Here is a 10,499-nt window from a genome sequence, read left to right as displayed (position 1 = left end):
TTTATAGTTTCCATATTTTCTGAAGCATTTTACAGGCTAATTGTCGCTGAGGATTAGCATAAAAAAACATAGCAAGAGGATCACACTTGTACATTTTCCCCTTATATTAAAGCTACATATAGGCTACCAATTATTTTCATTAATGATTATGCTGGAATCAGAGAATATTGATTCACTGATTAAGTTTATCATGATGTCTGAGGTGCATCCTTTATACAGTCTATGGGTGCACCCTGTACTCTGCACTGCTTGCCTCCACCTCAAGAGGGCGCTCTTGTACAAGGAAGCTCCCGGTGCTCAATGCTCAAGCCAATCAAATTACAGGAAAGGGAGGCACAGGTTTCCGGCCTAATACGCGAAAACAACTCGGGTCTGAAAGACGAAGAGGAGAAGCTGCTGCTCGTACATAATTCAACGGCGCCGCTTTCCGAGGTACAGTCATCATCTACCGTGAGTTTTGCACTTGCTCTGTTAATTGCATTTTGTAAGGAAAAGAGAAATAGTGAAATATGGCGGTGTTACTCTACCGTTGAGGGTCAACCAGGGGACCGTTATTGGAGATGCTAAAGCTAACTGACGGTCACTGTGTGTTTTTCTCATGGATGTATAGGTTTTGCTCCCTGTAGCTACTGGTCAATTATGAACCGAACCAAGCTTTACAAATCACTCTAAAATAATATTTCTGTCTTCCACCGTGTTTCATAAACGGTGACGGTATATATCGCAAACTGTAACTACATAATCAACACTGTGTAGCAAACCTAGCCTAGCTGTCTAAAATGTCAGCTGTTAGTTAGTTGACGGCTAGCTATATTAGCACTGATGATAGTAACTCTGCTCCTTCGTGTGTTGATGTCATCACGGTAACATTATTAAGTCGTACAAGCATTATCTAGCCTTTTACCGCCAAACCCTTCAATATGCGTTTATATATCATTTATTTGTTTGTGACAATTGCGGAGTGTTCGTACGTAATTATACCATAATAAAAACCGGTTTTTCTTTAAATGTTTTGACAGTTCAATATTTATTTCCATTTGAAGAGAACAGTGCCTGAACGGGGACAATCTCTACACTATAATAAAACAGTTCAGTGTTTATGCCCTCTGTTTGGATATGTACCATTTCCCTCAGCTGAGATCTGACCTTTTAAAGATAAATGTTTGACATTCTTTTTTTATTTGGTCTTGTTTGCCTGGTGTGTAGCTTAACGTTACATATGTATTTTTCTAGTATGAATACCCTACCCTATTCCTGCTTTAAACATAATGATATCCGCAAAACTACCCTTTAAAAAACATGTGTTGAATTATACATTGTTAGTTATGCCAAAAAGTATTTCAATAATCACCCAATAATACAGATTACAATTGTATACAAAAAAAGTCTGAACTGTGCCCACCTCATTCATTTGACTAAAGGCCATGGAAACGTTTCTTGTCCAGATAATCAATCACAACAATTCTATAACTTTTGTGCCATTTTATCTTTGTGTTGGTGGGTGTATTAATGCAGTGTTGTTCTTCTGCTTGTCTCTTAACAGAAGTATTCCCTCATTTATATTCCAAGAGTTGGTGGCTACACTGACATGGCATCTGTCCACTAAACTGCTCTGTCTTCAGCCACTGCGAGCACCAACCATTGGTGTGCAACCACCATCACCATGGAAACAGACACAGTAAGTTTACATCCTCGCTTATTTCTTTATTAAACGCCATTGGATTTAACACTGCATTTCTCTTTCATCACTGTGCACAGATGCAAACAAGTCAGACAAGTATAATAACAGGGTTTTTCTATGATATCCTCTACAGGAAGTTATTCCTATCTGGCAGAATAAGCCTCATGGATCCGCCCGCAGTTTTGTGAGAAAAATAGGCTCCACTCTTCCACTCAGGCCTCCACAAAGGGCATGTTTCCAGGTAAATATATGATCCTTTCACTCTGTATGTAATTATATATCTCTTTAGTATGTATGGTCCTCTATTCATTACAATATAAATGTTTTAATATATAACATTAGCTTATGTCCTTGTGCTTTAGGAACTCCCGGGTCTGCCGCCTCTTCGGCCTATTCAAGGCCCGATGGTTCCTACCTTGGCAGACATAGCCTGGATTGCCGCAGATGAAGAAGAGACCTATGCCAGAGTGCGGTAAATATCCTGTCCCGCCCTAAGAGACAACCACTAAGGTTATGGAGTTGTGCCAAGCTACTCATTTATAACTGCATTATCATGCACTCTCTGTGCTTCCATCATGTGCACAAAAGCAGCCCAAAGAAAGAACGAGATTCAATGTCATAATGGCTTCTGGCAGCGAAGCAGCCCCATGAGCAGCCCAGAGATAGCTCTTTCTTCATATTTTTTGTGTATTCATTCAAGCGGGTCAAAGTTACTCAGCACATAACATTTTATTAATCGGCCTAGTTTTACCTTACCAGTGCAGTGGTAAGGTAATCTGTAGAAAAGCACCGTATTTAGGTCAGCCTTCACAGTAAGGCTACATTCAATGTTGTAAAATCATTCAAATGCGGAAATGTTGTCATCGGCAGGCCATCACGTGGTTTCCGAGTATAACCGAGTGACACGAGCAGATTTCGGTCGAGACCGGCGGAAAGTTTGTCTCAAAACTCTGTGTGTGTAAAAAGACGATCCACAAGCAGAGATTTGAGATCCACAAGCGCATTTTTGGTCGACAAATATAAAATGGATTCACAAATGCCTGATCGAAAGTTGTCAATGTTAAAGAGATATTCACAAATTCCTTTTGTTTATTTGTAAATTAATTATAGTATTCACAGATCTTTTTTTTATTTGTGAAAAAATATTTTGCGTATTTGCAGATCCGTTTTACATTTGCACATTTATTTGTGAGTTTGGAAATCTTTGAAATGCATTTGTGGATGGTGTTTTACATTTACAAATCACATATTTACACACAAATTATCTTTATGTTCACACAAATATTTAAGAGACAAATCTAAGCCCACAGACAGGTGTTGATTCAGCCCTATGGTTAAACTGGCAGGCACAGAGAAACATCAGATGTCATCCAGCACACTCAATAAAATAAATATCACTTTTCAGTAACAATGATCGCCCACTCTTCTCTTTTCAGGAGTGACTCTCGTCCTCTAAAACACGAATGGCGGCCCACGCCTCTCCTGGTGCTCCACAGGAACTCATCCGTACCTAACTTCCGCCGCGAGGGTAAGAGGTTGGAGGGGCTCAGGAAGCCTGGGGTGACGGCGATGAACCGTACGACCGCCCTGCAGGACGAGCTCAGCAGACTCCGCTCACAGATCGCCAAGATTGTGTCAAGTGACTCTGGTAGGTTACCAAAGTCAAAATGAAAGTGTACAGAATATACACTTGTCCAGTGTAGAGTTTGGACTTATGATTTCAATAGTATATAAACATTGATGGAGACAACTGGTTACACTTGGCAATCCTTAGTTTCTACAGACAAGGATTTATAACGCTGCCCAGAACATTGGGGGCTGATCAGATTGCTTTGTGTGTCACTGATGTACTGTCTTCATGTGACACTGATCCCTTTGTTGCCAAGTCAGCTGGCCCGAGTCTCCTTAAGCTCTTTGATGCTAAGATATCTTGGCATCAGTTTGTAGGTCAGTGGCCATTGTGTGTCACTCGTTTAACATTTTACCTGGGTTATCAAGAGAAAGTGTCACATATTCACATATTTTAAGCGTACTTGAAAAAAACTATTGTTTCGCCAGCTTTCTTAATTCTGTTAATATTTTACTCAGATAGTCCATGTCTTTATGCTCAGTGAAAGTATCATGGGTTTCCCAACAATGATATTTTTAAGCTGTGAGGTTGGTAGAGTGATACTAGAAGCATCTGGGGAAGGGTTACAACAATGAACGCTTTCCTCGTAAGAAATGATAACACTGCTTGGGGAATGGAATTGATTGATTGTAATTTGGAGTAGTGCCACTGAAAACAACTCTAGCATACTTATATACAACATTCAAATCAAGTGAAAAGTGGTACAAGTTGCCCTGTTATTTATCATAGTCAAACTTCCTCTTCTTTTGTTAACAGGCTCCAACCCCCTGACCCCCGACCTGCTCTCCCCAGACGACACCAGTATGAGCTTCTCCATGGCGCCTTTCGAGGCGGCGCCCTACCAGCCAGCCGCCGCGGCTGCCGCTTCCTTTGTTATCAGTGATGTCACAGAGGAGGAAGATGAGGAAGAAGAAGAGGAAGATGTGATCTCTGTAGTGTCAGAGCTTGTCCCCGACCCTCTGCCGCCTGTTTCCATGACGGCATCAGCGACCTTTGACCTGGACAGACCTAGCATGGATTTCCGGGAGGCAGAGGAGGATACAGTGTCGCTTTCAAAGTCCACCAGCTTTGCTGATGTTATGGACATCCTGAAGGACATGAACCGCATGAAGATGAGCAAAGAAAGGTAAGAGTTGACTAGGGCTGCAACAAACGACTAATTTGATAGTCGATTAATCTATCGATTAATGAAACGACTAATCGACTATTCGGACTATTACGCCTTGCACAATTTCTCAAGCGCTCTTATTTAGCCATCAACTTTTAGATTTAGCTTGAGGTTGTTTTAGGCATGTGGAAACTAACGATGAAGACAATAAAGATGAATACTTGATTAAAAAATACATATTATTAAATTAACTAAACAAATTGTTTACAAAATGAACATTGCTTTTCATTTAAATTAAATAAATAATATTTCACATCAAAAGAAACAGTGTTTTAGCAAATAATAAATAATGTGATGACAGAACTGTAAACAGAATAGCTGAAACTTTAACAAACTAAATAACTCAGTTACCTCAAATCATTACCCCATGTTTATATAATGTAGTTAACTCTGTGTGTTACTGCTAGCATACAGAACACCTGACGTGAAAACGTTACTCGTGGACGGGGCTACAGAGCTGCTAGAAAGACAGTGGAACCCGGTGCATTTCTCCGTCTGAATGTGGAGCACTTTTGCTAAATGTTTAGATAAATTGCTCGTGTTACCGCCCTTACATGCTAAACTCTTATTGCACTTTTGACAACGAGCATCGAGACGGGTAAAGTTTAACAACACCTCGGAGCGGCGTTCTCTCCGCCATCTCCTCCGTGTGTGTGTTGCTGCATGTAGCAGCCGCGTGTGTGTAAACTGCCCCGCCCCCTCCCACACAGACCAGGGAGAGAGATCTCGTCTGATCGAAAATACATCATAGACGCATTTGTTTGTCTTTTTGCATATTATAAACGAGCTGGCCGCACTAAGACTGTGATATAATGTTTTTGTATCAATAATACACGACATATATTTTTTAAATGTCCCCAGTACCTATAATGTTGTAGCTTAACGGCGCGTAAAACGCACGTGATGACGTCACCAACGAATCGACGACTGAATTAGTTGGCAACTAATTTGGTAATCGATTTTAATCGATTAAGTCGATTAGTTGTTGCACCCCTAGAGTTGACGGACCCCTTACCAGCCCCGATAACACCTTTGGGGATTTTGTTGTCAGAGCATCTGATTTATCCATGGCTGTGGACAACAAAAGACAATTAGCTCAAACTTGCTTTAACAAATATTGCATCCACTGCAACTTAAACAATGTACTAATCAATTAAGGGATTGTTATAAAATATTGATTAATTGTTCAACCCTTTTATTTTTCATGTCTCTTATAAGTCATAGGAAAGACTAATAGACCTACACTAAGTCATTTTTACCAAACAAATATAAAACTGGTATCAATTTTCCCATCTAACTGTTTGGAAGCCATATTTACTAAAATGCTGAACTGTACTTCTAAACCTATTGATATGCTAATATTTCTACATGCCGTGAAATAACAGTGTAACCTCTCATACGTGTTTTTATTCTGTTGGGTGTGCAGGTACAACAGAGGCTGTACGTCCCTCAGGGAGGAGAACTCGGCCTCTCTTATTTCAGAAGCTCTGAGGAAAAAGTTTGTCCTAAAAGAAGAAGATACTAACGCTTTGAAACAGAAGTAGCCTGATCACATGTTTATCGTCAATACCCGATCCTGCTGCTCCATGTAAGTCAGAATAGGATTGTGGAGTAATTTGTTTTTTATATTTTGTCTAATGAGACCTTGAAGTGATGTGAGGTTATCATCGGTTATGTATTCAGTGGCAAAATGTTTAAGCTCACTTGTGGGTTCTTAGTTTGTGTTTTTTGTTTTCTCCCTTGTTATTTGTAGCCCTTTGCCTGTGGAATATGTACCAATGGATCCACGACCTCTCTCCTCAGACCCAAGGCAATAGCTGTCTGCCAGAGCTAGAACAAAACGGACACTTGGTCCCAGACATTCAAAACCAAATGTGAGCCTCACAGTGCTGCCGTAGTGTAAGGGGTATCTAAAACACTCTTGTTAGTAGTAATCGGTTTCAGCACTGCGCTGCATAATTGCCTCCAGTTTATTTCCCTCTGAATAAATTGGCTTTTACATTTATTTTCCAACAGGCTGCTGCCTGGAAACTTTCTCTGTGTTCAGGCTGTATTGATTTTTAGTTTCTTTCTTGCTTTTATTACGCTATAGCTCATTGTCCAACCCGCTAAAAAAAATCCTTGGTTCCTTTTGTGTTCTCTACAGAAGAAATGCAAGAAAATTGTTTCATTTCAGTTGTGTCAAGAAGTCCTTTAACATACTTGAAAATACTTAATGTACAAACCAAGCTGATCTATTGTACATGCAGATATGTACTGTATCTTATCACAGTGTGTGTGGAAAATACAACTCCAGATCTTTGCTGTTCACATTTTCACAACAGTGCACAGCATAAACAGTGTGTTCCACTGAGCCTTGTATCCTCTTGTTTGTGATTTACATTTGGATTGATAGTCACTGAATCCCACAACACTGATTTTACAACCCAAAATGACAGGAGAAGAAATATGCTGATAATATCGTTTGAACTTTGTGGAGTAAAATTATAGTGACAGTGAAATGTGAACCTTTCATTGTTTGGGTTTCAAATACGGTCATTGAGGTGCAAGCATGTACAGGACTTTTTAGACACATTTCCCCCGGTGTAGATTGTTTTTGTATAGTAACTAAAACCCCTTATAATGATGCAACATTAAAGAGGTGATCTGAGTTTGGGCAAAGACAAACAAGCTATAGTAAGAGGGCTTCTACATAATTCTGTATGCAGTTGGAAAAAGCCATGGCTAAAATGCTTGTGTGGGTCATGATGATGAATATTCTGGTTGACTCTTTAACACACATCTACAGTATTGCCTTTTTTTCCAAAGCTTGCTTTTATTCCCATATTAGTCAAAGTGCCATGGGTTTGCTTTTCTCAGCCCATCACTCATTGCCTGCTATTTCCTGAATGTGCCCCCCCCATCCTCTTCTTTCCAACTTTTTTGTTGGAAAACATAGTTGTGTGGTTATGCGGAATGATGTTTGTTTAAAGATAACCCCTCACAAGAAATGACGTGCTGTTATGTCTGTTTACCTCCTCACTCCGACTCTGTTTTCTATCACATTTATGCCTATTTACTTGGGAGTCCTTTAGTGTAGCTTTGAAGTTTGAAAAATTGAGCTTTGTAAAGATTGAAACAAGATTGTGCCCATATGTGTGTCGCTGTATGCAATGGAGTCAAAGTATATTGTCTTGCTTGGCCTTCATCTTGTCTTTGATCCTTTTTTAATTTCCTCATTTGACAAACTGTTGAACACCATCTAGCTGAGAAAATGGAGATATACTAGTTTAAATATATCGTGTGTCTGTACTTATGATGTTGAACCTTACACAGCTTAGTCTGCCAAACGCTTCACTTGTCCTGGTAATCAGTTAACAGAGAATTTAGTTAATGAGGATTTTCCAAAGGGAATTTATTGACTTTGTTTCTCTTGTTTGTCAAGGGTTTCTAACCATTGTACCTCTATGTAGGGTTGAGTCCACCACCGACGTGTGTATGTTTATCTTTTGTCATGTTAGGACTTGTAAATAAAGATTGGCTGATGTTTTGAAACGAACTGTTTTTATTTGATCTGTGAACAGTCCACTTGGTCTTGCAGTGTCAAGTATCACCACATGGGGGCAGCGCATGTGAACAAAGTAAGACTTGTTAGTTTTATGACTGAGCAATTTTTAGATTTACACCCTAAGACTTTTGAAATGTATCACACAAACTTCTATACAGATGGAGCTGATTTCAACACTCTGGTGGATCAATTAATATATATATATATATATATATATATATATATATATTAATGAGAATTACATGTCAATATTATATTGTCTGTCTGAGGACCACAGATGGAAATTAGCTATTAGCTATAATCTGGCATATTGCATCTCTTCTCTTTGCTGAGATTAATGTTTTTGTATGCATGGTCCTTCTATAAATAAATAAAAAATAATATGTAATAAAATCAGAATGTGTAAAAAAACTACTAGAGGTTATTTAAGAAAGAGAGTTAAAACAATCACAATGAAAATACTAAATGAATAACAATGATAATGCACTTCCATCACTAAACCTTTGACTTTTATCCTTTTTATGGATGTTAATGTGCCTGGAAATTGAACAACTGGCTGTATGAAACGAAACCTCAGCGACATAACATGAAGTACATTTTCACTTGGTCAAACCACGGCGGCCTGCGCTTGTGTGTCTGTAATTTCGAGGATTATTGTTAACCCACATTTCCATCTCCACTTCCTGTTCATTCCCGAGATGATCCGGCCCCTCAGCGAGTCAGTCTATTTTCTGTTACAGTCCTTGGCCTACTTTGTCCCTCTTTACCTTCAATAATGGACTTTCTACCTATTTGAACACAGGGAGATGTCTGTAGAGAGCTCATTTAATAGGGCTCAGTCAGAATTAGGCTCCTATAAATACAGGCCTTTATTTTTAAGTGACATTGGCACATTTTCCTCACTGCATGTCTTTTGAAAACAATTTTTCAAAAGCAGGTTAGTAGGTAGGACACGTGAATGGACAGTTACTGAAGTTTCCCTGGAGCTTTAGACTTGCCTTTCACAACAGCATGACTATTAGTTTTCTGTGAATAATGTGAAAATGGAAAAAAGGATGACTTTGTTTTGGTCTGGACCATAGAATATAAAATATATCAGGACTAAAGTTGTGTTACTATCCGTAGAGCAACAATGTAAGCATGTTGCTCAAACATTCATCCTTTCTCTGGTTGTATCTCTGTGAACAATTCAAATGGAAACACAATTTAATAGGCTAATTTAGGACTAAAAACACAAACTTTATGCTTGAACTTGATTTCTTTTCTCACAAGTATTTGAGATTAAGGCTGCGGCCACACGAGGACGAAAACGGCTAAACGCATAGGATTAACGCAAACGTAATCGCAAACAAGCTTCCGTCCACACGCAATAGTTATCCGGATAGTGTCTGCCCACACGAGACCGCTCCGTTTAGCTCCAACCGCTGGAGAAGCTGCAGTACATATGCAGGAGCCTGTATGTGGCGCTGTAACTTCCTCCACAAAAGCAGCGAAGAAGCATGGTTGTCATGGTTGCCCTTCTGTTTATTCTCCGCGGTGGGGGCCGATGGAACCGGGCAGAGTTTTTCGCCAGTCAACGTGTATTAAAGTTTAAATCTTCCAGACAAAATTATAAAAGTGCCGGTCAAAGGTCTTCTTTGTTATTTATTGAGCTTTAAAACAAATGAATAACGACTCTATATAATATAATAATAAAATACACGGAGCCTCTCTTTTTCCTCCCTCTCTTCGGACAGCGTCAGTGTCTGTCTCATGCAGCAGCTGATCCAGTAATGAGTGACCCGGCCGACAGTAAAAATAAACATATTTATAACTAGTTTAGGTAGTTTGAGAGGTAATTAAAATAGCTAAAGGTGATGATCTGACTTGAAGTGTGTGTTTTGCTGCAGAGGGAGGAGCTGCAGGTGAGCAGAGCGTGTCTCCGTCCTGTCAGATTAGACTTCACTCGCGTTGAGGTCCATATCGAGAGAAAGATAAATAATCTGAATTCAGTGTGCAGTTTACTTTGACGCGGGGGTGAGCAGCAGAGGTGGGGAGAGGCGGGGCTATTGCCTCATCATTATCAGAAAATTATCGTATAGGCCAGGGCGTACACACGGAGCCGTTGGACCCCCCAGAGCGTTGCGTATGCCGTTCTATCCACCTTGGGACCCGTTATCGTTTCCTCAGTCGTTTAGTGCCGTATTCGGTCGTCCTCGTGTGGCCGAACGGTCTATATGACACTAAACAGTAACGCAAATGACCGTTTTCGTCCTCGTGTGGCCGCAGCCTAACTTTGGGACTTGCAAGTCATCCACTTTGTCCTACCTGCAGATGTGTCTCTCCATTTGTCTCCCGTAGTGTGTCCAGCTTCACACCCACCACATGAGCAGAGAGCTCCAGCCAAGTTCCTACTGACTAAGTGATAAGTGGCAGTGAAGCCAACAGGTGGAGTATCAGTCATACTGACTGGTCAGCGTGGGTCCTCCATCTC

The 10,499-nt window shown here is 40.1% G+C and overlaps 1 protein-coding gene across 3 annotated transcripts; it reads left to right on the top strand.

The window, feature by feature from the left end:
* Positions 1-325: 325 nt before the first annotated feature.
* Positions 326-8,017, top strand: mtfr1l (mitochondrial fission regulator 1-like). 3 transcript variants are annotated; one of them, XM_034078324.2, is made up of 8 exons: positions 326-450; positions 1,544-1,678; positions 1,815-1,922; positions 2,044-2,153; positions 3,118-3,329; positions 4,068-4,437; positions 5,906-6,067; positions 6,233-8,017. In XM_034078324.2, exons 2-7 carry the CDS (start codon positions 1,664-1,666, stop codon positions 6,021-6,023), a joined length of 933 nt encoding a protein of 310 aa, XP_033934215.1. In that variant the 5' UTR covers positions 326-450; positions 1,544-1,663; the 3' UTR covers positions 6,024-6,067; positions 6,233-8,017. The 3 variants fall into 3 exon arrangements, with proteins under 3 accessions (XP_033934215.1, XP_033934214.1, XP_033934216.1); XM_034078323.2 differs by having other exon boundaries at positions 327-450; positions 5,906-8,017; XM_034078325.1 differs by having other exon boundaries at positions 329-432; positions 5,906-8,017.
* Positions 8,018-10,499: the final 2,482 nt, after the last annotated feature.

This window comes from Pseudochaenichthys georgianus, unplaced genomic scaffold (assembly GCF_902827115.2).
Source record: "Pseudochaenichthys georgianus unplaced genomic scaffold, fPseGeo1.2 scaffold_411_arrow_ctg1, whole genome shotgun sequence".
In the NCBI taxonomy this organism is placed as follows: domain Eukaryota; kingdom Metazoa; phylum Chordata; class Actinopteri; order Perciformes; family Channichthyidae; genus Pseudochaenichthys; species Pseudochaenichthys georgianus.
Note: the sequence above shows the minus strand (reverse complement) of the source record. Positions and strands in the feature narration are given on the sequence as shown.